General features: G+C 42.4%; 2 protein-coding genes across 5 annotated transcripts in view; one reads left to right on the top strand and one right to left on the bottom strand.

The window, feature by feature from the left end:
- Positions 1–17178, top strand: part of wnk1a (WNK lysine deficient protein kinase 1a) — a 28310-nt gene extending 11132 nt beyond the window's left edge. For 3 of the 4 annotated variants that reach the window (XM_073472966.1, XM_073472968.1, XM_073472967.1), the window contains exons 3-28: positions 460–632; positions 850–1070; positions 2723–2880; positions 4207–4295; positions 4384–4603; positions 4731–4832; positions 4999–5380; positions 5473–5633; positions 5806–5886; positions 6283–6318; positions 6883–7005; positions 8226–8305; positions 8392–8554; positions 8646–8762; positions 9066–9179; positions 9539–9587; positions 9692–9835; positions 10088–11067; positions 11174–11248; positions 11374–11493; positions 11606–11942; positions 12436–12613; positions 12699–12886; positions 13002–13157; positions 13249–13475; positions 14050–17178. In XM_073472966.1, the coding sequence (XP_073329067.1) occupies positions 460–632; positions 850–1070; positions 2723–2880; positions 4207–4295; positions 4384–4603; positions 4731–4832; positions 4999–5380; positions 5473–5633; positions 5806–5886; positions 6283–6318; positions 6883–7005; positions 8226–8305; positions 8392–8554; positions 8646–8762; positions 9066–9179; positions 9539–9587; positions 9692–9835; positions 10088–11067; positions 11174–11248; positions 11374–11493; positions 11606–11942; positions 12436–12613; positions 12699–12886; positions 13002–13157; positions 13249–13475; positions 14050–14412 (5037 nt within the window). In that variant the 3' untranslated portion in view covers positions 14413–17178. The remainder of the gene's footprint in view (positions 1–459; positions 633–849; positions 1071–2722; positions 2881–4206; positions 4296–4383; positions 4604–4730; positions 4833–4998; positions 5381–5472; positions 5634–5805; positions 5887–6282; positions 6319–6882; positions 7006–8225; positions 8306–8391; positions 8555–8645; positions 8763–9065; positions 9180–9538; positions 9588–9691; positions 9836–10087; positions 11068–11173; positions 11249–11373; positions 11494–11605; positions 11943–12435; positions 12614–12698; positions 12887–13001; positions 13158–13248; positions 13476–14049) is intronic. The other variant, XM_073472969.1, reaches the window with a different exon arrangement.
- Positions 17179–17691: 513 nt separating this feature from the next.
- Positions 17692–21816, bottom strand: rad52 (RAD52 homolog, DNA repair protein). The gene is made up of 11 exons (XM_073472436.1): positions 21529–21816; positions 20476–20577; positions 20091–20184; positions 19924–19991; positions 19688–19806; positions 19499–19574; positions 19188–19408; positions 18909–19099; positions 18366–18446; positions 18032–18271; positions 17692–17944 (listed from the first exon to the last, which is right to left on the bottom strand). Exons 1-11 carry the CDS (start codon positions 21580–21582, stop codon positions 17883–17885), a joined length of 1308 nt encoding a protein of 435 aa, XP_073328537.1. The 5' UTR covers positions 21583–21816; the 3' UTR covers positions 17692–17882.
- Positions 21817–23515: the final 1699 nt, after the last annotated feature.

Here is a 23515-nt window from a genome sequence, read left to right as displayed (position 1 = left end):
AGTTGTGCGTGCCTGTTGAGATGAGTGTAGTTTGTGTTGTATAGTAAAAAGGTTGTTAAAGAGGACAGTTTTGATTTGGTATAAGAAGTCTGATTTAATGTTTATTTGTGCTCTAGTATGCTCCGTAGTGATATCGATATCAGCCATGCTGCAACTTTTTTCTCAATGTGGCCTTCTTGAATCTAGGACATAGCTAGACACATTCCATTTGGTTCACAGTTGTCCGCCAGAGAAAACAGGGCCACATCCCTATGCCCCCAACTGTATGTGTACTTGTACACTTGTGTGTCGAAGGAAATGCAAATTGCAAAAAGCACTACAAATCACCAAATATCTGGACTGTTTACTGTTTTTGTTATTAATGTATTGTTTAAAATTGTCCTTATTCCAAATAAATCTGTATACATCTGCTGTCTATGATGTGTGAAATCTAAGTATTCCCATTTTTGTCCCCTGCAGGATCGTAAACTGTCAAAGACGGAGAGGCAGCGCTTTAAGGAGGAAGCAGGGATGTTGAAGGGACTACAGCATCCCAACATTGTCCGCTTTTACGACTCTTGGGAGGGACCATCCAAAGGCAGGAAGTGCATTGTACTGGTCACTGAACTCATGACTTCTGGCACACTCAAAACGTGAGTCTCAAACTTGGGAGAGCTAACAAACGCATTGATACATAACTCATATATGCTGAATACTCTAGGGGCCCTATTTAAACTATCTATAGCACATGGCCTAAAGTCTGTCATGCAAGTACATTTAGGGCATGCCGACTCCCTTTTACTTGTCTTTGCTTAAACTGTTATGTGCTTTTCAGAGGATATCTGAACATCTTGATCTGTTCTCCTGTAGATATCTGAAGCGGTTCAAGGTGATGAAAATTAAAGTGCTGCGGAGCTGGTGTAGACAGATCCTCAAGGGACTCCACTTCCTTCATACTCGGGCTCCCCCCATCATCCACAGGGACCTTAAGTGCGACAACATTTTCATCACAGGCCCAACAGGATCTGTGAAGATCGGAGACTTGGGGCTGGCCACACTGAAGCGTTCATCATTTGCCAAGAGTGTTATAGGTACGACTCAGAAGTCATTTTCACTTCCTGGTCCCTGTCCTGCTTCGGGGCAGTACCTTTTCTAAGGTCATATTATGCCTGTACTGAAAATGACGATGTTTAAAGTGGGTATTTTCCTTTGACTTGTTTTTCTGACGGTGTGGTTCAAAAACAGACCACAGCGTTTCAGCTGTCTCTCAAACCACAGCTCAAATGGAGGCCAAATACTGTGGTAATCTTAGATAGATAACCACAAGGCTTTCTCTCTTTGCACTCACAGTGACTCTATCAAGTATGGTCATTGTACAGAAGATTTCTGTTTATGTTTCTCCAAAAAAAGAGAGGGTTTTTTTTTCCAGGCACCTACTGAATGTAAGTAGCGCCTAACGTTTCTCATACTGTAAATATTAATATCATTATGATAATAGCTGTCATGCCTTCTTGCAGGCTAACCTGGCCATGGCTAAAGGTATGGCCTTTGCTTCTGTCATAGACTGGTCTTTGTTCTGTGGTTTGGAAATATGTGGTCTGTTTGCCAGTTATACCTATAATGTTTAACATCTCTTTCTATGGGTTTGCCTCAACAGGTTTTTTTTTTTTCTAGTGTTTGTCTCTTACTGTCTTTTAAAGTATTGCAGGACGGCAGAATCTTTTTGCTCCATCTTTGTGTCCAGGGAGCTCTCCCCACTTTCTCTCTGTCAGCCTTACTCCTTTGTTTTTTGTTTTGTTTTATTTTATTTTTTTATTTTCACATTCTTGGGTATGTTTTTAAAATGTAGGCTCTAGCCTCAGCTGTGCCCAATTCTGCTGTTTGGAATGAATAGGGTACTGCTGGTCATTGAGTAAGTATGAACTTTTTTGGGCCTGGTAAGTCTGACAGTGTGCTGTAACACACATCAATATCAAAAACAATTTAATTCAAATATCAAAATGAGTTTTTCTGTGTAAGACCTGAGATTGAATGTAAAAAGAGCAATTAATAGAAAAAGGCTAATGTGCAAAGACACACTGCTCAGCACAGTAACTAGCTATGGGATCTGCTTCTCTCAGCCTTGACCATAACAGCTTCCTCCTTCAGGTCAAGAAGAGATGGTAAGTCTATCTTCGAAAGGTGAGGGTACTGCAAAAGACAAGGTTACTGTTGTTGTAAGGTTAAGGTCTTGACAAAAGTTATTTCCATAGCTAGTAATATTTCTCTTACTGAGATCATTGACATCCCTTTGAACAAATTGCACTGTATTCTGGTGGGTATTATTCTCAAATGCCTCATTTGAAACGTTTTGAACATTGCAAATAACATCCATTTTGGCTAACAAGTGTGTTCTGCACATTGGCTTAACTCAGTCACTTTTTTATATATGGCAACATGTGAAGGTCTTACACAGACAAACACGTGCTTTCTTCTCTACAGTCTAACTGAGCCCAGCCTCTCCCTCCTTTTTTGTTTTCTGTCTCTTTTTTTGCTTTCCTTCCCCTTTTCTTTTTTTTTCTCTCTCTTCCAACTTTCACCTCACAGGTTCTACTCCAGGAGATGTCAACAGGCTGGTCACTCTTCTCATCCTCCTCTTCCTCAACCCCTCATGGGTTAGAGGAGCAGAGGGGCAATGGGTTATGAGAAGCCCACTCAATCAGTAAGGGAGTTCGAGAGTTCTGAATAGTTGTTTTGATTTAAGGTACCCCTGAGTTCATGGCGCCTGAGATGTATGAGGAGAAGTACGACGAGTCAGTGGATGTGTATGCCTTTGGAATGTGCATGCTGGAGATGGCCACCTCAGAGTACCCTTACTCAGAGTGCCAGAATGCTGCACAGATCTACCGCAGAGTTACCAGCGTAAGTCTTCTTTTCAACTCTCCACGTCACCCCTCTGCCCTGCCTTCACCTCTTCCTTTATGCCAAGAAGGCTAGTGTCCCATTCTGGAATGATTTTATATTCCCACTGACACCTCTCAACCTTATATTACATTTCTATCCTCTACTTTTGTATTTCATTTCTTAACTTCAGTGTGTTCCTGTATCTCCCCTATGATTTCACATTTCCCAAACTTGGAAAACCTCAGAAAGGGAAAACGTGTTATTAAAACCAACAAGCCCCTTTGCTTCATGTCATACTGTTCTTTCTTTCTCTTTTCTTCTGAATTACGGTGTGTGTTCTTTAAGCATGTAGACCCGAGGTGTGGATTATTGATAAGAGGCTGAACAAGCACAGTCTTGCTTAATGGTTGAGTCTTGTGATGACGCCAGAAGGGCAGTAACTGTCCTGGAAAAAACACATATTTTTCGTCTTATTCATACTGGCTTAGGTAATAAATGCATAATCACTAATATGATTCATACTCTTACCAGTATAAGAGTCTCATAGATAAGTAGGTTAATCTGTTCCTAGAATGTTATCTACATAATGTGCCTTGAAATGTATACTAATAACCTCAGTTTATCATTAACTGCAAAGTACAAAAACTAAAGTCTTTGCCACATGATTCAACAGAGGATGTTTTATTTACCCTACTTCTAAAGTTGTTCTCACATTCTCTCTATAAGCCACAAATAGCTCACACTGCAGAGCACATAACAGTTGACTCAGTTGCGAAGCAAAGTGCTATTGTGCTGCATTTAGCTAGTGTCACATGCTCAGCTTTTACAGTAGTAGTCCTTGGGGAGATCGGCTGTTGTTCTTCCTATTCTGTCATTAAGCTCAGCTGTTCAGTCCTCCATTTTCCTGTAGCCCTATGCAGCTTCCTGTTGCTGTTCCCTCAATTCATGACCTCTTTAACCCTAACCCAAGCCGCCCTAGTGCCGTATGCCCTCCTTGTCTCCATCACTTGACGTTCTGCAATTTTTAAATGCCACCATGTAAAAGCATGCCATCCTTCTTAACATTATTTGAACAGTTTGCTGTGGAGGTTAAGTTTCCTCGAAGCAAAAGCCCTTCCACCTCAATGTTTGACATTTGAGATTCATTCTAAAGCAAAACTAAAAGAGGAAGTTGATTTAAGGCTGCAGCTTTCTCATTAATCTGGGACTTTACAAATATTTTTATGGTGCTAATGTAGAGTCTCTGAACTGAAACCGACAAAATGGTTTGGGTAGTTGCCAAAATAAGAAAAGGTCAGATTAGAAGAGGAACCATTCTCATTCAGGGTTCTGTGTTTCCTGTAGGGGGTGAAGCCGGGCAGCTTCGACAAGGTGGCCATTCCTGAAGTAAAGGAGATCATCGAGGGATGTATTCGCCAGAACAAGGACGAGAGGTCTCTAACTTAAAAGAACATTGAAGAGGTTTAGAGTAGCTCTCCAGGAAAACATGCATTTGCTCACTGCTTGTCTCTCTCCATTCAGGTACTCAATCAAGGACCTTCTGAACCATGCCTTCTTCCAGGAGGACACTGGGGTCCGGGTGGAGTTGGCAGAAGAGGACGATGGAGAAATGGTTGCTATTAAGCTGTGGCTGAGAATTGAGGATGTGAAGAAACTCAAGGGGAAGTACAAAGACAACGAAGCTATTGAGTTTTCGTTTGACCTCAACAAAGACGTCCCAGAGGATGTGGCTCAGGAGATGGTGAATTAAACTTAAAATGCTATAATCTGCCTTTTTAAAAATACAACACCTCATGAAATGAAAGAGTTTTTCTCGCAATCTTTGAAATGTTCAATACTGAATTATTCGTAATGTCTATGTTCTGTAGGTTGAGTCTGGTTATGTGTGTGACGGTGACCACAAGACCATTGCGAAGGCCATAAAGGACAGGGTGTCTCTAATCAGTCGCAAGAGAGCACAGCGACAGCAGGTGAGTCCATGCTCCCCATAGTGCATTTAATGTTATTTATGTTTACTATTTACTTGGATTCTACTGTCGGCCATAGAATGTACATACCTGTCCTGTGATGTTTAGATGTTGTCATTCACTACTGTCACGAGGGATTTTAATACGTGTGCTGCTGATTACCTTAAAGGTCCGAGAAGATCAGGAAAAGAGAAGGATAGAAGAAGAACAGCAGAGTCAATTACTGCAAGCACAGCAACCAGTCCAACAGCCGAGCACGGAGATGCCTCAGTCCCAGCCAGTGCGACAACCTGCTTCTTATGTCCCTTCACAACCAACCCAACACAGCACACAGATTTCTGCCCAACCTCCATCTCAGCAGAGCCTTCAGAGCTCCAACTACAGCACTCCTCAATCAGTGCAACTGACCGGCATACCACAGGGGGTCCCTTTTGTCCCCCATTCAACTGTGCAAGTCCCAGTGTCAGTTCAGGCTCAGAGTGTGGCCCCCATCCAGCCAGAGTCAGAAGAGCCTGAGACTGACCACCAACAAATACAGCATGCTGGAGGAGGTGTGTATTGATTAAATGCAGTCACCTTCAAAAATCAAACCATTTTGAGTCTGTCCATAAATTAAATTAGCCCTCTTGTCCCTCTCTTACAGCCGGTCACATGGTAGACAGACCACCCGCTTCTTCCATCCTTTCTGAAGCTCAGCCTCCTCAGTCTGGAATATCATACAGCTCCCCTTCCGGTCAGCATGTGCAGCCCCAGGTGTCATGTCCGCAGACACAAAATGATCAAACGCAGCAGCAGTTGTCAGTGGTGAGTCATGTTGAAAGTAGGACATAATCCTGTGTGTTGAAGAGAATCAGATGATTTCCCCATGGTATGGGTTCCTCAAAATTAAGAATTGTTTGATCTTCGTGATATGTGTTTACTTTTCTTCTTTGCCTCATTTTAACCATGTGCTGCTTTTGTCTCTGTTGTGCATAAGGTTCAACCTCAGATGCAAGGTGTTCAGCCTGAAGTTCCTGTTGCAGCAAGCAGCCAGTCTGTTCCAGGGGCACCTCCACAGGTATACTTTGTGCTGCATGTGTTAATGTCTTTAAAGAGTAACTTCCAACCAATTGAAAAGCCTGACCTCTGGTTAAAAGTTTCCAAATCCTTGGCACATAACAACACACCTAATAGCAATATCTGTTGTTGCTGAGCATGCCCTGACATGTTACTGCAGCAAATGTGAACTTCAACCACTCAAGGTCAGCAGAATCTGATTTTCAGAGGGTGTGAAGTTAACCTTTAAAGCCTATAATGTTTAATCTGGGACAGGCAGCTGTGTTGAAACCAGCTGAATGTTCAGAATCCCGAGTTGTCCGGTCTCTTTTGTCATATTTTCCCTAGTTTGCTTTTTTTTTTTCTTTTCAATCTCAACTTTCCTACTCTTACCTGTGTTATGTTTTGTTTCTTATAGTACGGCGTTTACTACCAACCATCGCTTCCCCCTCAGGTAGATAAAATGTCCCATTTTCCTGTTACTACTTTCAGATACACCCACAACCTTTTGGTTAACATGTTCTGGAAAACAAAATGTACTTGTCTATATAATCGTCTGCACTGCAGACTCAGCCTTTGCGGTCAATTTTGACTTAGTTATAGTTATAGTTGATTATTAAAAAGTGGAAACCATGTCAGAAATATTACATACAGTATTTTTTAAACTTGCAAGTTCAATGTGGATTAACATGCAATGCCTCTCTAATTTACTTTCAAAATGTCTCTAAATTACACTGTTGAGTTGATATTAAATGTTCACACATCAATGCCTTGATGACTTATATTCCCAATGAGTAAATGATGTGGTTCATGCAGTTATGTAATACAACAGGTAAGTGCATGTGGCTTTGGAAGGGAGCCAAAGTGAATATCTGAAAGATTTAGATTGGAAAGAAACTGGATTTTCAGGAAGTAACCTAAATGCCACTATGAATGTATGTCAGTTTTCACCTTGTCTTTCCTCTCTTATTGTATTCTCATTTCTACCACTCCATCTTTTTCCCCTCTGTTCTTACAGATTCCCACCCAGCAGGTGATGATACCCCCATCCTCTCAGTCGTCCTCCCCCCAACAGCAGCAACAGCCAGAGAGCAGCAGTACTCTACAGATCTCCAATCTACCACAGACACAACAGCTACAGGTGACACACATACCTCCTCTGCACATACATAACATGCAAATTCATCTGTTCTTGCTTGAGACATACGCTGACATACATAGCTGCTTAACTCAATTCTACTGTTTCTATGAATTTCATGCTCTTCATTTTTTAAGTTTGCGCTTCTTCTAAATCTTTATTTCTTTTCTCTGGACACACCACTCATTACCATGGCTATTCCCTTTTTTTTCTTCCACTCTTTCCTTCTGCATGCTGCATATTCCTGCATGACTCTTAGTCTTGGGCCAGTGATCCAAGTCCTCCTATCATGTCTCCTCCAATCAACGCAGAGCATCTATACTTCCTCTATCAGGCCTCATGCCTCTCTGTATTGCAGGTACTCTACAGAGCACAAAACATATGTGTGTGGGTGGGTGTATGTGGGCCAGGTGTGAAGCATTTGGTTCACACCTCCGGACACAGTTTTGTTGCTGAAGTATGTGTACATTCATACTTCAAAAATATCCTCAGAGTGCACAATTTACATAGATCAATATAAAAAAAAGACAAGCATGTATGATAATTATATTTTAAAGCACCAATAAACATTTTTAACATGAGGAGGGAAGTATCTGCAGCAGTATATTTACTAACACGTGAGAATGTAGAACAGTGTTTGTTTTCGTTGCTGTGGCAATGTGAACAGCTCTTCTTCCTTCCTCCTCCTAGCTATTCTGGAAATTTAACAGCTCAAGGGTTTTATTTGGAGCTTCAAATCCTACATGAAAGCAGCACCCCAGTAGATATGATCTGTGGGCATGTACATTTTATCACAGTACTGTAAGTACCCACAGGACTGTAACTGGACAGTCACAGAACAGCAGTAACCTTTATAAATAATATATACTTATATCCATTTCAGCACGGAAAAAATGGCCACGTTCTGAAGGAAATGAAACTCCGTTGCACAGCAGTGTTTACACTCTGCCTGAGAGCTGAATAATGGCGTCGCTTGTAGCACCCTGATTCAAGTTTCACCAGGTTAAACAACTCCATCTGGTGGATGGTCTTGTTTGAAAACTTTCATTTCCCTCAGAATAAATCACAAAAATAAAATTCAATGAATGAAAGCGACTGACATACAAATGATCATTGTTTACTGTGTAAGTTCGTAAATCATTTCAAAAGTATAATGCACAAACAAAAGAGATTGTTATTTGATGTGAAGATGTGAAGATTTATGGACGTTTTCTGTGTTTCAGGCCCCTGTGAGTGTTCCTCAGTCAGCACCAGTGGAGCAGCCTGTAGGATCCACTGCTCTGGTGCCACCATCTGTAGAAAGGTAATAAAGAAGTTTAAAGAAAAGCCAAAAGAAAGCATGTGCATTTTGTGTTGAATCTCTCTCTCATGGGTCCATTTCTCTTTCAGCTGCCTGTCAGATGCAGCTTCAGGTCTTAGCGACGGCAATGATGGAAGTTCTACATCAGGAGGTCGCCATGAGGGACGCTCACTGAAGCGTCACCAGCGGCGATCTGTACGCAGCCGCTCCCGTCACGAGAAGACTGCAAGGGCCAAGCTAAATGTTCTCAGTGTACGCATCTGAACCGATGTAATCACTCATATTTTGTCTCAAGGTCTTTGTTAGTGAACAGTTTTTTTTAACCAGACTGATCGTTTTGCAGATCTCTAATGTGGGAGACAGAGTAGCAGAGTGTCAACTGGAAACACACAACAGGAAGATGGTGACCTTCAAGTTTGACCTTGATGGAGACAATCCGGAGGAGATTGCACAAATCATGGTAGGAGTGGTTCTCTAAACATCTAGGAAATGTTAACTGTCTAATAGTTGTCTGTATATAATGTATAATGCCTGCTGCATATTCATAGTGTATTTACTTTTGCATGGCTACCATTCACAACCCTTGACTGAGAATCCACTGTAGTGAACAAAAAAAAGAGCAAAGGCCACGTACAACTAATGTTGCTCTCCTATGTTGTCAACCAATGGCCATCACGAATACTACACCATTTTATGGAGCACTCTTGTAGTTTATCTAAGTTTAGTTACAGTAGATGAACATCTTTTTACTTTCTGTTTTCAGGTCCAGAGTGAGTTCATCTTGGAGAGTGAGCGAGAGTCCTTCATCGAGCAGGTCCGTGAAGTCATAGAAATGGCCGACGAGAAAGGAGAGGGCATAAAGGACGGTTTTCCGCAGGTATTTCTTTACTGCACATCACCTTATCGGTAGGGCTGACCTGAATGTTTTGAAACTTCTACCGTTGCAAAGGTAATCTACGTCCAAATTAGTATTCAGATGCTGGCCTAAAGCACTATCTGATTGGTTACACGTCACGAAACAGCCTTTCAACACTGAAAGCTACTGTGCCACAGAGACTGGAGCTGCCCCTCCTTAGAAGCTTCTAATATTCGTGGGTACTTGTCTCTGAAGCTTTGAGGAATTAAAAATGGTATTCAGGGCGGCCCTCCTTATGAGCCAAATACCCATAATGATAATTTTGATCATCACCTGCTAAAGCTTGGGATGTAACCACCTACATTTTTATGTCTTTGCAGATAAGTGATCACCCGCAACAGCCTGAGCTGTCTGTTCCCATGGTGCCAGGTTAGCAAACTTTAAGGAAAAATATACTTAATACCAAGTTATTCATTTTTATGGAGTCCAGCTCCTGCCTCACACTTGACCTTTTCTTTTGCCCTTTCTCTCAGGCATTTCGCCCAGCACTGCAGCCCAGGTGGTGCATTCATCAGGACGAAGGTTCATCGTCAGCCCAGTGCCAGAGTCCCGTCTCAGAGAGCAGTTCTTTGGCGCTCCGTCTGCTAATACCTCCTTTGGAGATGAACCTGGACCAGGTAAGAGAAGAGCTTTGTTTATTCCCTGTTTGGTTTCTTGAAGTAATACGCTTTACACTGAATGTAAACGTAAATATTTTAATTAATTGAAACTAAAATTGATGGGTACAGAAAGTTTGTCACGGTGCTATACGTTCTAATCACCTGTCTGAAAACAAAATGAACCTGAAGCTGTTATTGATGTTTAAAATGTTCATATTTACATTTTTATCAATTGCCTTATAACATCTTCCTCTTTTTACTTTCTTTTAGCTCCCTCTATGACATTGGGTCTTTCTCTGTCTGCTCCATCTGGGATGCTCCAGCAGGCCTTCAGTGAAATGAAGGAGGGTCGTACAGAGAGAAGCAGCACCCTTGATCTCCCTGCTGCGGAGCAAGAACCAGGCCCTGTCCAGTCCACTGAAACTGGACTCGGCCCAAACTCAAACCTGGCTCCTCCAGAGGCTTCTACCACAGGCACTTCTTTTCCTGCTGTACCTCTCTCATCCACTGCAACATCTTCACCACCTGCCTCAACTGGGAGGGTTTCCCCTCCACCCATCTCTGCCCAGTCCCAAACTACAGCTCCTGTCACCAGTGATCACAGTCCAGCACCTCAGTCTTCACATGAAGCAGGCCCCTCACAGCTTCCACCAGCTGCTGTCATTCCTCCCTCATCTTCCACCATTTCTCCTCCATCAGTGCAGACCTCCGTCCCGGCCGTGACTGGGCCTCAGGCTTCTGTTGCTAGTGTCACACCCAGTAGTACCGGCACTGTCCCTGCTACAGAGCAGCAGCCTTTTAATAGTGCTGTTTCGTCTTCTCAGCCTATGAGCTCGTCCATTCATGCACCACAGCACACAACCGCCCAGCCTGTCACCATTTCCTCTCAGCCCCCTCCGCCTGCCTCGCTACCCAGTCAGAGCCAGGTCCAGCCACAACAGGTTGAGTCAGAGGGAGCTGAGCTCCAGACTAAGACAGCTGGTAGGGATGATATCCAAGCTCTAGATAAGAAGCTACGCTCCCTCTTTAAAGACCAGAGCTCTCCCTCGTCCTCGTCGATGGATCCCAGTCAGAACACAGGCACCTCCTCTCCTCCTGCTGGGACTTCTTCCCCTCCACCCGGAGTTGCCATGGTGCCTCCATCAAACCTTCCCCTCACCTCTGGGGTGCAGGGTGTCCTGACCACCCCAGGACAGGGCATTACCCCTGCAGGACATGCACAGACACCTCCAACTAAGCCCAGGGCACAGGTTAGAGGAAACTTCATCCAAGAATAAATCCAAAATGCTGTATGTTGCGATAAAAATATTTGTATATAATATTTTAAATATTTACTTCCCTCTTTATGTTTTTTAGACGTTACCGACTGGTTTTGATCAAGCTGCTACACCTCCCACTGACCTTGTACCCCCATTTCCTGGACCAAATCAGGTTAGATCTACTGTGGTCCTGTGAAATCACAGAGACTGTACCACATTTGTTTTTAAAAATAGTGTAGTGGAGAGTAGATGTATTAATCAGATTGTTTTTTATTTCCTGTTTGTGTGACTCCACAGTCACAACAACCCCTGGGTAATTTGGATGCCGAGTTGAGGAGAGCTCTGAGTCCAGAGACGGTTCAGGGTGGTAGCAGAGCCCAGCCCCCAGCAGCTGGTTTCACTCTTGGTCGTTTCCAAGTAAGTTTAAGTCACAGCTTTAAATGTATCTGCTTAATTCAGTCTGAAACGGTTAAACCTTTTAAATCTCAGGCTTTGGTAATTAAGATTTTCTCCCCACTCTCTTTCTTAGGTGTCTGTTGCCAGTGATGGCACGTCCAGCAGCATTCCAGATCCAGCCAGCGTTGTTTCCTCTTCGTCTCTCACGCCGTCCTCTAGCTCTACCTCCTCCTCTTCCTCCTCTTCCTCCTCATCCTCCTCCTCCCCCTCAAGTCCAGAAAATACCCTCCACCGGTCATCCAATCTGGCCAAAGGAGTTTGTGAAATTGATGCTGTAAGGGGAGCCTCATCTCTCCCAGCTGGTCCTGCTAGTCAGCCCACCACCATTGGGCGCTTCCAAGTGTCCACGAGCACCAACGCCACATCTGGGCCAACCACTGGTTCTAAAGTGGGACGTTTTTCTGTCACAGGTGTGTAAATCAGCTTTGATAAGCTAGTTTAAAGCCCTCCTTACTCATCACTGATACGACACGGGGACCTTCTGTACTAAGAACCAAACAAAACTCAAAAATGCTTCACACTGTCTCACCAGTTAGTTCACTGCTAACACTGTAACTGAAAAGACTGAATGAACCATAATAAGTGTTTTAAAAACGGATGCACACTGTGGTTTCTTTATAGAAAGTCATGCTCTGTGGAGACATCTTCGCTCTTGCCTCATTTAATATTTTTAGATTAATCCTATTGGCAGAGGCTGCTGAGGGAATTAATAATTTTGTCAGTCGACTTTTCTGTCTACTGTGCTTGAAAATCTGTTCTGTTTTAACAACATCTGAAGACGAGGATTTAGTCAGTAAATATGCATTTAACAAAGATTCTATCCATCCAGAGATGTTTAGGGTACATGTTTAAATCGTGAGGTTCTCAGGTCAACCCAGTAATGGCCTTATGTGTTTTCTACAGTGACCCCAGCTCCAGCAGCAGGCTCTAGTCCTTCACATGGCTCCGGTATGCAGAACGGGCCCTCATCCTCAAACTCTGACCCTCATAACACACCCACCCATTACAGTAGTGACAACGACGACGACTCTGAGACTGAGGACGAGGCCTTGCAGAAAGAAATCAGCCGTCTCAGAGAAAAGTGAGTCATTTCCTCTTATGAATGCTCCTTCACAGCTCAGTGGAAATATGTTAACATGACTGTATGTTCTGCCCCTCTCTCTCAGACACATGCTGGAGATCCAGGCCTTGCAGTCTCGTCAGAAAGAGGAGATAGAAGGTCTGTTCACGCGGATGGGAAAACCTCCACCTCACTCTGTTTGCGCCCCTGCTGTGGCAATGGCTGGAGGTCGACGCAGGCGCAAAAGCCACAGATCTGCTCGCAGTAGTGGACAGCCCAGCCCCATACACTCAGGTACAGACAGTGAACTGGCCTTTTGATTTCGACACCACAATTTTTGTTTAATGTACTGAAGCTGTTGATTTGGAGTAAATGTTGGCACTCTATTGTGTATTGTTCATATGTTCAGGATCTCCAGCCTCAGCTCAGAGTCTTCATGGTTCAGAATCCTCTCCAAAGCAAAGTTCACCCTCAGCAACAGAGACATCACAAGCAGCTGGCAGATCATCCATACAGCTGCTCAGATCCTCTCCATCCATGCCCAGCCTTAGTAGTTGCCTCACAGGTATGTGCAAGCACTTAATCTCGTCACAATGACGCACTTGAATTGATTCCCTGAATTAATTCTCTGTTTCACCTCCTTTCTTATGTCCCAGGATCAAGTGGGACAAGCTCCATAAATGGTTCAGGGAACTGCCAGAACCACTCTGCCTCCCTGACCCAGACTACTGGACCGACTCCGCCTGCCTCTCACACCCAGAAGGGCAAGGGCACCTTCACTGATGACTTGCACCAACTGGTAGATAACTGGGCCAGAGATGCCATCAACCTCTCCCAGTGCAAGAAAGGCCCTAAAACTGGAACACAGGCAGCAGTACATGATGTAGGCATTCAGTACTTTGACTGTATGACCACATATCACTGATTCTTGAGAAAATGGATAAAACTGGTTATATAGTCCTTTCTATTCATAATAGTGACATGTCATGGTTGTGACAGTAGACACAGCTTTTTTGAGCTTGTTGTATTTAGCAAACATGGAGGGTGGAAAGGAGGTCCTCAGGAATATAGTTATATATATATATAGACACACATTTTGACTTGCCACAAAATAAGAATAAAAATTGTTGAAAATTCATTGCTTTTGGTTTTAAAGAAGTTTTACATTCTACTCTTTCATCTTTATTTATTTACAGTTTTTTTTAATCAAATTGAAATGTTATTCTCTTGTTTAGGGACAACTGGTTTTGTGGGTACTGGGCTGACATATAATGATATATATTGTAAAATCATAACCAAACATATTTAAAAATGTGACACTTGTGCAAAACAGCCCACGGATGAAACAAGAAAATGTCATTTTCAACAGAATTAGTCTCAAGAATCAGTGATATGATACTTTTTGTTAAAACCACCTCCTGTCCTGTAATAACTCGTACTTTTGTCCTCTATAACAGATCATCCCTCCAACCAACATGGGCCGTAAATTCTCTGCTCCAGGGTACCTCTGCCCAACACTTCCCACGCCTTCCAGCGCCACGTCCACCACCTCCACGCACCTCCCCAACCCAGCCAACCCCTCTGTCCCTGTGGGGCCTCGTAAAGGCTCTCTGGGCCCAGTTGCCCCGGGGTTTGGATACACCTCAGCCCCGTACAGCGCTCCTCAGTGGGCAGGACCCACAGGCACATGCCAGGTCGGCTTACAGTACCAGCCGCCTACGACAGCCTCAGTTTCAATGCACCAAGGCTACCACATGGGGGCCACACCAGCCCCCCAGAAATCAGTGAACCCCGGAGGGTCCAACCTGAGGCCTACGTAGCCCAGTCAGCCCTGGTCCAGGCTGAGACAGAGGGCCACGCAGGACGGACAGTCGAGAACCACTAGCTCCCTTTGCTGGTTAGCTGGCTGGATATTGTGCTTTTTATTTTATTTCAACTTTTATTATTGTGTTTCCTCTGTAATAGAGTTGACCTGTGTGGTTCAAGTCCTCTCAGGCAGAACGAAATCTGTCTGGCAAAATTGGAGGGAGAGTGCAATACACATCCACAGCACATGAGTCTCACACTTAGCCTGCCATTAGCTGTGGAATCGAGCTGTGACGAGTCGGTTGGTCGTGTCTGGCGATGTAATGACCCAAAGGCATAACCAACAGCAGCCAAAGATGTCTTTTGAGAGCAGACGTAATGTCGTCATTCCTTTTGAAGAGGAGAAGGTAGGAGGGATTCTGGTTCACATCTGTACTGGTCCTGACTTCACGCCGAGCTGGGACTGAAGACAGTTGAACTCATACACCACATAGACACATGTGTGCGCGCACACACACACACACACACACACACACCTGACTACACATCAATCTGGTTGAGTTGACTTGGGATGGTTGGTTAAGTTGTCTCCGAGAGTGAGGAGGAGTGTACTTGAAAGTGGGAGATGAGACAGTTTGTCTTGGGAGTGTGAGGAGGAGGAGTTTGGAGAAGAAAGACAAAGTAAGTTAGGCAGGAGTGTAATGGAAAGGGTTGCAGTATGAACACATCCCAGTGGCTACCTATTGAGTAAAATGCAATAATGGCAAAGAGTAGATATACTGTCCCTTGTAACTGTGGCCTTAATCCCCAAACACATTCAAACATTGACTTTGTACATAGATATTTCTTCACTGGGTTATGATTCCATGTTTAGCATATATTTATGTCCCCGTGAGAGTCTGGTGTCATTGTGCTTTGAGTTGTCTCTCCATAAAGTTATTATCATCCTGATTTATTCTTCGCGTCTGATATGTTAGCCAGTGGAGCTGCCATATGAAAAAGCCTGGTGTTGACCACCATTCAGACGAGGCGATGCTGCTGTAAATCACAATCTGGGTAGGAGAGCGTTTGCAGGGTTTTTTGTTTTTTAAGCGAGAATGAAATCTTGTCAAGAATCCCACGTTGACACATTAAACCATTTTATTTAGTGCTTAGCAGTGAGATACGAGCGGCTCCAAATCCTGCTCATGATATCCTACATATGAAATAGTTTTGTTTTTTGCAGTAGTATTTTGTGGAAGGGATTTGTCCCAATTCTTTAGACAGTGCACAGTAGTCAGATAAACAGGTTGTTAGTGAAGTCAAGTTAAATATCTCTGCTCATAACATTTAGCCGTCACTTCTCAACTCACAAGTGTCTGGGGTTCTCTTTCTGTGGTGTTTTTGTATGCGTATATTTAATAAAACAAATGTTCTTTATGGACCTGTATTCAGCCATCAGATTTTGATGTTGTTTCACTGTAATTATTATTAAAAGGTTGTTAAACAACATGTAGTTAAAGGAATATAAAAAGTGCAATTGCAGGGTTGTTATCGGTATGCTTGTCACCAGGCAGGAGTGATCCTGCCGTTTATTAAGCTCTTCTATCTTATGACCGCCCTGCCCCCCCCTTTTTTCTATTTAATTGTATATATGTTAATGTGAGGTAAATGCTTTCACCTATTGCTCAGTCACTAGAGTATGCTTGTGGTGACCCACTCTACATGCACATGCACTCTAACCTGTAAACATGAGGAACACTTTAGTGCCTTGCATCCTCACTAATGACAAGTTCCAGATTCATCTAGTCCTGTAGCTGTGACTGTACTGCAGAAAACCGGTGAACTAAACCTGTACACAACGTAAACACAACACGTGGCTGCATAACCGTCGCACAGCCAGACTGAACACCACACACAGGACTGCAGAACAAAGAGCACACTGAGTAATGTGGAAACTGTTTGTTTTCTCTATACAGTTACATTTGTGTTGGTTGTGTGATCAGCTGTGTATTTATATTTGGCTCATGCATTCATGGATTTTTGGCTGACGTTTTGTTTTTTGTGGATTCATCATAATTCATCATTAAACCGTTTTAATAGAAGCACTTGTTCAGACAGCGAGTGAGCTGCGTAAAGGTTTAAAAGTCGCCCTCACGCCGGCTCAACTTTTGTCTCACCCACGTCACACGAGTGCCATGCTGTCATTGTGACTCTTTCGCCTGCTCGTAGATTTGGATGAATAGTTAAACTTCTCTAGAGAAAAAATAAGTTACTGCAATGCAGAATATGCAATGTTTAAAGTTTTAAAGGGACTGACGGGGTAATGGAAACATTTGCATGCTGATGAGGGTTGTTACTGACTTCAATGTTTTTGATATTGGAATATTAGAGATCTTTGTTTTTTATTCTTTGCCTTCCTGTGAGTCATCACTTAAGTGTCGATCTGTTCAATTTGCCATTGCCAATATCACAGGCACAACTTCAGTATCAGACTATCAGCGTATGATTTCTGCATGCCGGCTTCACTGGTGTTTAATCTTACAAATTGCAACCAACTTGCATCTGGCCACTGTACAGCACAAACTCAGCAACGTTTAAGGTCCACATGCTACTATGCTACTATCAGTAACTATCACAGCCCTCTACAGCACTGTTGGAGGCTACTGACACGCAGTTAAACCTGTTGAGCTCTTATTTCTGATCCCTCCTTACTGACTTCCTGTGATTCAGTGTCTGTTTTGTGTATGTTTTTCACATTGTATAAAATGTAAAAACAAATAAAAATAATATCAATTAAAGTGCTTGTCATGCTTATTGGTGTTTTATTAATATGACCATACTGCTATTTTAACTTGAAGCTAAATGATCCTGTACCAGCTGTTTTGATAGGGTACAACTAATTACTATAGTTCATTAAAGGTCCTATTTGCAAAAAAAAAGTAGATTTTTGAGTCTCATTCCCAACTTGTCAAATACTGACGCTTTGGGATGGTGGCTGACCCGTCCTACAATCCTAAAGCCTCACTATTTAACGTGTTGAGAATGAAACTCAAAAATCAAAACAAAATCTTACAAACGGTACCTTTAAAAATTAGACAATTATTTTCCCAATTGTTTATAAAATTTGTCAAAAATGCTCATCCATTGCCCCAAAACTCTGCATTTACTCTCAAAAGTGGCAAATATTTACATTTAAGAAGCTGGAACCCACAAAACAATAAGTTATCAAAATAGTTGGCAACTAATTTCGATTAATCAACTAATCGTTGTAGCTCTGCTGTTTATACAGATATAAACAAAAACACCTCAGCTGACAGAACTCTGGTTGTTTTTATTTCATTTTTTACAAAACCATATAACATTTCTCCAAATATAAGAAATAGCAGCAATTCGTTGCAAAGTGAACTAAATGACTGTACACATCGAATTAAATAAACAAACAGTAAAATCATAAAGCTGGATTCGACAAAGTGTTGAAGCTGCAGAACAGCAACATGAAATCTCAAGTGTCCAGTCGGCGTTTCTTCATGTACTGTCCTTGTCTGTATGGGCTGAAGGCTTCACCTGTAAGGTTGAAAAAAGACACTGATGACCACAAACTTCTGCCAGCAGCTCATGAACAAATCAGCGACTACAGTCATGAAACCTCACCTGGTCTCGCCTGATGCTGGTTCTCAGGTTGAGGTCTGAACTGTCCGCGGGCCTGTCCTCCGCTGTACGATGGAGCCTCCTGTGGAGGTCTGCCCGGGGCTCTCTGAGGGGTCTTACTGCGCGTCTGCATCTGGTGATTCCCAGGCGTGCTGGGCCTCAGCCCTGTGGATGGTTCACCTCCTGCAGGGACATTCAGCTCCTCAATCCCATCCAGAGTGAAATCCCAGAGCTCAGGATCATCTGCAGAGAAAACAGACCAGTGGTACTGAGTGAGGCTGGTTTCTTCACCACGCTATCAAAGTATGTAGAGCCCTCTGGTGGTGGCTTACAGCACCTGCTAAACAGTCTTCCCTGCTGCTAGGCTTCCTTTGCCCAGCCGAGGTGCTGTCACTCAACTTTGGGGTAACTTCAGGACCTGCAAGAATTTAGAAAAACACATTTAAACTCCTAAAATTTCAGAATAAAGAGACACTTTAATCCAGCGGTTGCAAAAATGGACGTCAAACCCGACCTGCGAGACAATGTCATCTAGTCTTTTATTTTAGAGTAGCTATTTAATTTATTTGAAATGCTGCAAAATCAGAGCATAGAAAAAAAAAAAAAATCAACTCCTTGTCACATTTCATGTTTAGCCTCCTTAACTCTCCTCTTCCATCTGCAAGCTCAAAGCTGCTGTCTCCAGGTAAATAATCTCCTGTAGTGTTGCTGTAGGTACGAGGGAGAAATGTACCCATCTCATGTTTGTTTTCCCCACTGGGTATTCAAGCTGCCTCTCTGCTAACGAAACACCAGTCCAGTGAAAGGTCATTTGAGTTTGAGACTGCTGCTTAAAACAAAGAAATCACTGATTATGTAATTCATGAAACTCCTGCTGTACCTCCACTGGATCTTCGTCCAATAGTGACCTCCGTGTCCTCTGACTTGGTTTGATCCTGATACTGCTGCTGCCTCTTGGCCTCCATCTCTTTCCTAAACTTCTGCTGAAGCTGCTGCTGTCGGAGTTTCCTCAGCTGTTTGGGGTCCGTGTGCGCTTCAGAACCGTCAACATCCACTGCGTCCATGGCCGGTCTGAGAGGAAGAGACGGGGGAAAGAGATCAGAGGTGATGAAGAAGTGTCAGCACCATTAAAAACAGGAACCAGACCCTTCTATTTTACCTGGAGCCAGAGTTCTCACTCCCACAGTTGGGTGCATTAGGAGTGTGAACTTCTGAACAGTTCTGGTTCTGGTTGAGGACTCTCAGCTCCAGCGGTGTCCTGCCAGAACCCACCGCAGACACAAGCTTTTCCTCCCTGACCAGACTGGAGAACCGAGCTTTCTCCACCAAGGGCTCACCTGCAGAGCGCTTAGTCTTGGCCGGGTCTAGAGGTGGAGGAGGCTTTGTGTAGAGAAGAGACAAAATTCAGCATCCAAACCAATTTTATGAATGAAAATATAAAATACTAGAAGTTTATATGCTGTATCTGACCTGTTTGGGGATCTTGTTAATGGCAAGGAGGTATTCTTTATCCAGGATGCAATTTCCAAGGGCATTACCAAAGCATCTTAACAAGATATTTAAAAAATAAAAAATCCTATTTTAGAAAAATTGTATGTTATATATGATTCTGTCTTCATATTCCAGACTGATGTGATATAAAAATGCAAATCCCAGTACTTCAGTGCTCTCTTCATGCCATCAGTGACAGCTTCCTTTCTCGCCTTTTCCAGTGACAGAGCTTTAGACTTCAGTCCTTCACTGACTCCATACCCGACATCCTCGTGAAACGAGCCATCCTAAAAGAAAAGCACGCGTCACAAACAAATCCAAAACAGACCGTGATGAGCATAGAAGGACAGAATAGATGATATAAAAACTTACAGTCAGTATGGTGAAATAAATATTTATCTAACCTTCAGCTGTACTTTGATAAACGCACTGACTCCGACATAAAACCTCCCGTTGATGAGGTCGACGAAGTCTGTAAAACATGTTTAAGTGTTTTGTTAGTCTTGACTTTGTGGCAGCAGCAGCTCGACTTTATCAGGATCCTCTGATGACGAGAAGCTCTGAGTCGTACCGACATTCTGCTGGGAGATGGAGTGAGACCATCCGTTGTATCCAAACATCTCATTAGCCAGGCTGATTACACGATGCCCTTCAATATAGCACACCTGTAGGAGACCGTTCAGGGGGAGACACAAGAAAGAGAGAGACAGAAGTGTTCTCATGTAAACTGATTTATCACACTGGAAAATGGACAAATGTGGGTAAAATTTCCCTCTATACTGCAATAAGATCTCATTGTTTCCACTTTAGGGAAAAATACCGAAGAAAAGAAATCACATAACAGCATTTGTGCAACATTCATGTGGGTATAAAGAGACAGACGTAATATGTCTACAGCTCAGTCAAAACTGGCTTCCCAGCTGAGCAGAAAACAAAAGAGAGACACAAAGACTTGCCCTCTGTCCCCCTCCAGCCACTCTGGTACTGATGTACTCCGGTCCCAGCTTCTGTCGCAGAGCGTTGTGCACCGCCTGGTACTCATCTGCTGTGTAGTTTAACTGACAAAACAGTCCAGTGAGGGGAACAAACACAGACAAACACAAACTCATATATGTGACATAATAAAAAGGATGGGTGGATTTTCGGTCAGCCCTGATTGCTCTGTAATTGCGATTGTATTGGGGCATTTAAATAATGTTTCAGGACAACACAAGAAAACTGTTCAGCTGTTTTCCAGATTTTCCAGGACACATGGGAACCCTCACGTTCTCTCTTTGAGACTTAGGTGGACAGGACACCCTAATTTACACATGAGCAGGTGTAAAGCAACGTCCCTGTTCAGCTGGAAACACAAGAGACCATCATACAACATACGCGTGACGTGAACACAAGGTTAGACAGGTGCAGCTGTGTTGCTAGTCAATTAAATCTTCACACCTGAGCCTGATTTGACCGAATGGATGTGCGTAAGTGGTTTTCAGTTTTGACTGATTGAAATTTTCTTTTCATAAACAAACGAAACAACAGCAGAGTAGTGCATATGAAAACAGGCATTTGTAATGACATGTTGGAAAAGGAGTTGGATGAAGTGTAAACTTATCTAATCTTTAGCTAATAATTCAGTATAGGCTTCCTTAGTTTATCAATTCTTATGAATACAAAAATAAATAGGTAATTTATCTATATATACATACGAATATATATACTTTATAACCAAATATGTCCTGCAAAATATAACTTAATTTATCAACCATTATCTTATGTATTACTTTAGCTTATATATTGATTTATTTTGTCTTCTATAAACATGCACTATCCCCATAATTAATCATATGTTATAATGCTTTAAGTATGTATTCACCAGCATCCACTTACCCCTCACCATACCTATCAACATATTTACACACACATATATATATATACATACATACCCACTTTGCTTTCTATAAACAAAAACAAATAAATAGTAAAATAATAATAGTACAATTACATGAGCTCCTGTTATTTACCTGTCCGAAGCACTTGGTTGCAGAGCTGCTCCCCTCCTCGGTGTTACTGGACATGATGGCAGAGGTCCCCTTACACTAACCCAAGTAAACAGACATGTCAACAGGCTCTAGTTAATGTGGCTGGATAACTAACTGCGGTCAGCTACTAAAACTAATCGTCCATGTGGGTATTGAACCTACAACTGACTCAGAAATGAAGCTAAAGTTTCAGGTCTGTAGCAGAAACCAGCAGGTCAAGCTAGCAAACAAATGCTGCCTTCGGTAAGCTAGCTGATATTCATTTCATTTTAGGGCAATATTCGTGACCGTGCCGCCATTGTAAGTCAGCTCATCTTTATGCATACAAACTCACCAGCTAAATGTCCTCAGAAGTGACTTGTATATTGAATAAAGTCGCTAAAACTCAGGAATATTTTCATATTTTAGCTGAACAACATCTGAACTTCCCGCTCGGTCATCCGGGAGGAGGAGCCTGTGCTGCCTTCAGAGCCTGTTGGAAACTACGCTTCTAACTGATACGTCGGGGTAAATTTGGATTTATGTAGAACACTAATGTATGTTGCTAATGTATTTTTCAGTATACACATTTTCCATGTGATGTGTCGTGGTTGCTGAAAGTCAGTGTATGAATTTCTTGTCAGACAGGTCGCAAGGTGTGTCCCAGTGTAGCAATTCAGCCTCAGCGCTCTCAATGGGCGAGAGAGGGGGATTTACGAGGCGGACATGAAGTGAACATTATATTTATGGAGCAGGAGGATTAAATTAAGATTTTAATTGACATGAGACATAATCTTCTCCTCGACTCTTACTTTGGAGTGGCTGTAAATCCGTGATATTTATATTATTTTTAAAATCTGGGGAATAAATGTAGTAATGTTTCCTCCCTTTATCTATATTCTTCATTTTAATATCTGACCTCCATTTTGGGCCCTCCAAAAAAATAATCTTTTCTTGCTCTATCTGAGCTTTACAGTGTGTTAATGTTCCTCTTGCTCTTTTGAAACACTTAATATTAACAACATGCATATCAATATCATCATCTGATGTTTGTACACCAGGCAGATACAATGAGTTAGGGATATTGGGATATTGTAGTGTTTCTATTGATTGTTTATTCTGTGACATCTGAATTTTTATTTTGTGTTTTGTGAATATTATGCAACACATTTCATTTGACTGTCATTGCATATATCCCTGCACATGCATACATGCACCCATATCCCAATATCAATAATACCCCACGTATTGAGGAAGCGTGTGTTGCATGCCTCAAGTCCTCTTGCGTGATTTCTTTTTTTATAGCCTTCCAGCGAGGTTTCTCACTGGAATTATTTACATCACAACCCATGGAAATGGGGGATTATCTGCAAAAAGCCTGCGCCTGCTTTGACAGATGGCAAGACACCCGCTGTGTTAAACAGCATAGATTGGGGTCAGTGGTGTGTACTATGTGTCTACTACCTCCCACTCTGTTTATGAAGCCATACGCAGACAGGAGGCCTTTATCCAGTATCAAAGTATCAATGTCTGCACATGGGTGTATACTGTTGTGTTACAGTGCAAAATACATTAAATCTCTTTATTTATTTGTGCAGGGCTGTGTGGTGTGTATGTTACATATACATCACTAGGAATGAGTTAGGCAGCCCTTCTCTGATTATATATTATATATGATATTACATTTTCCAAACATAATCTGATGTGATTTGTGGACGACCATAGAAACCTTTGTTGTAGAGTACAGACATTTTTTTGTTTTTGTTTGTTTGTTCATTTTTTTCCTACCCTGTCTTGGGGAGGGGGGTGGCAAGAAAGGGTTAACATCTCTCTTATTTAATGTCTTTTTCTATACCTGAAAAATCAATAAATAGAATATTTAAAACAAAAAATGACTTAGGGATATTTGGATATTACATGTGCAGGGACATGCAAATGAAATGTGTCGCATAACATTCACAAAACAACATAAAAAATTCAGATTTGTGAA

Source organism: Pagrus major, chromosome 8 (genome assembly GCF_040436345.1).
Source record: "Pagrus major chromosome 8, Pma_NU_1.0".
Lineage (NCBI taxonomy): Eukaryota > Metazoa > Chordata > Actinopteri > Spariformes > Sparidae > Pagrus > Pagrus major.
This window is presented reverse-complemented; position numbering and strand designations above follow the sequence as displayed.

Excerpts from the sequence above, each read along its gene's own strand:
- rad52 (XM_073472436.1), bottom strand. The coding sequence starts at position 21,582 with ATGTCCAGTAACACCGAGGAGGGGAGCAGCTCTGCAACCAAGTGCTTC. Across the intron at positions 19,807-19,923 it reads TTATCAAAGTACAGCTGAAG|GATGGCTCGTTTCACGAGGA; the intron begins GTTAGATAAATA and ends CTTTTCTTTTAG. Across the intron at positions 19,575-19,687 it reads GGCATGAAGAGAGCACTGAA|ATGCTTTGGTAATGCCCTTG; the intron begins GTACTGGGATTT and ends TATCTTGTTAAG.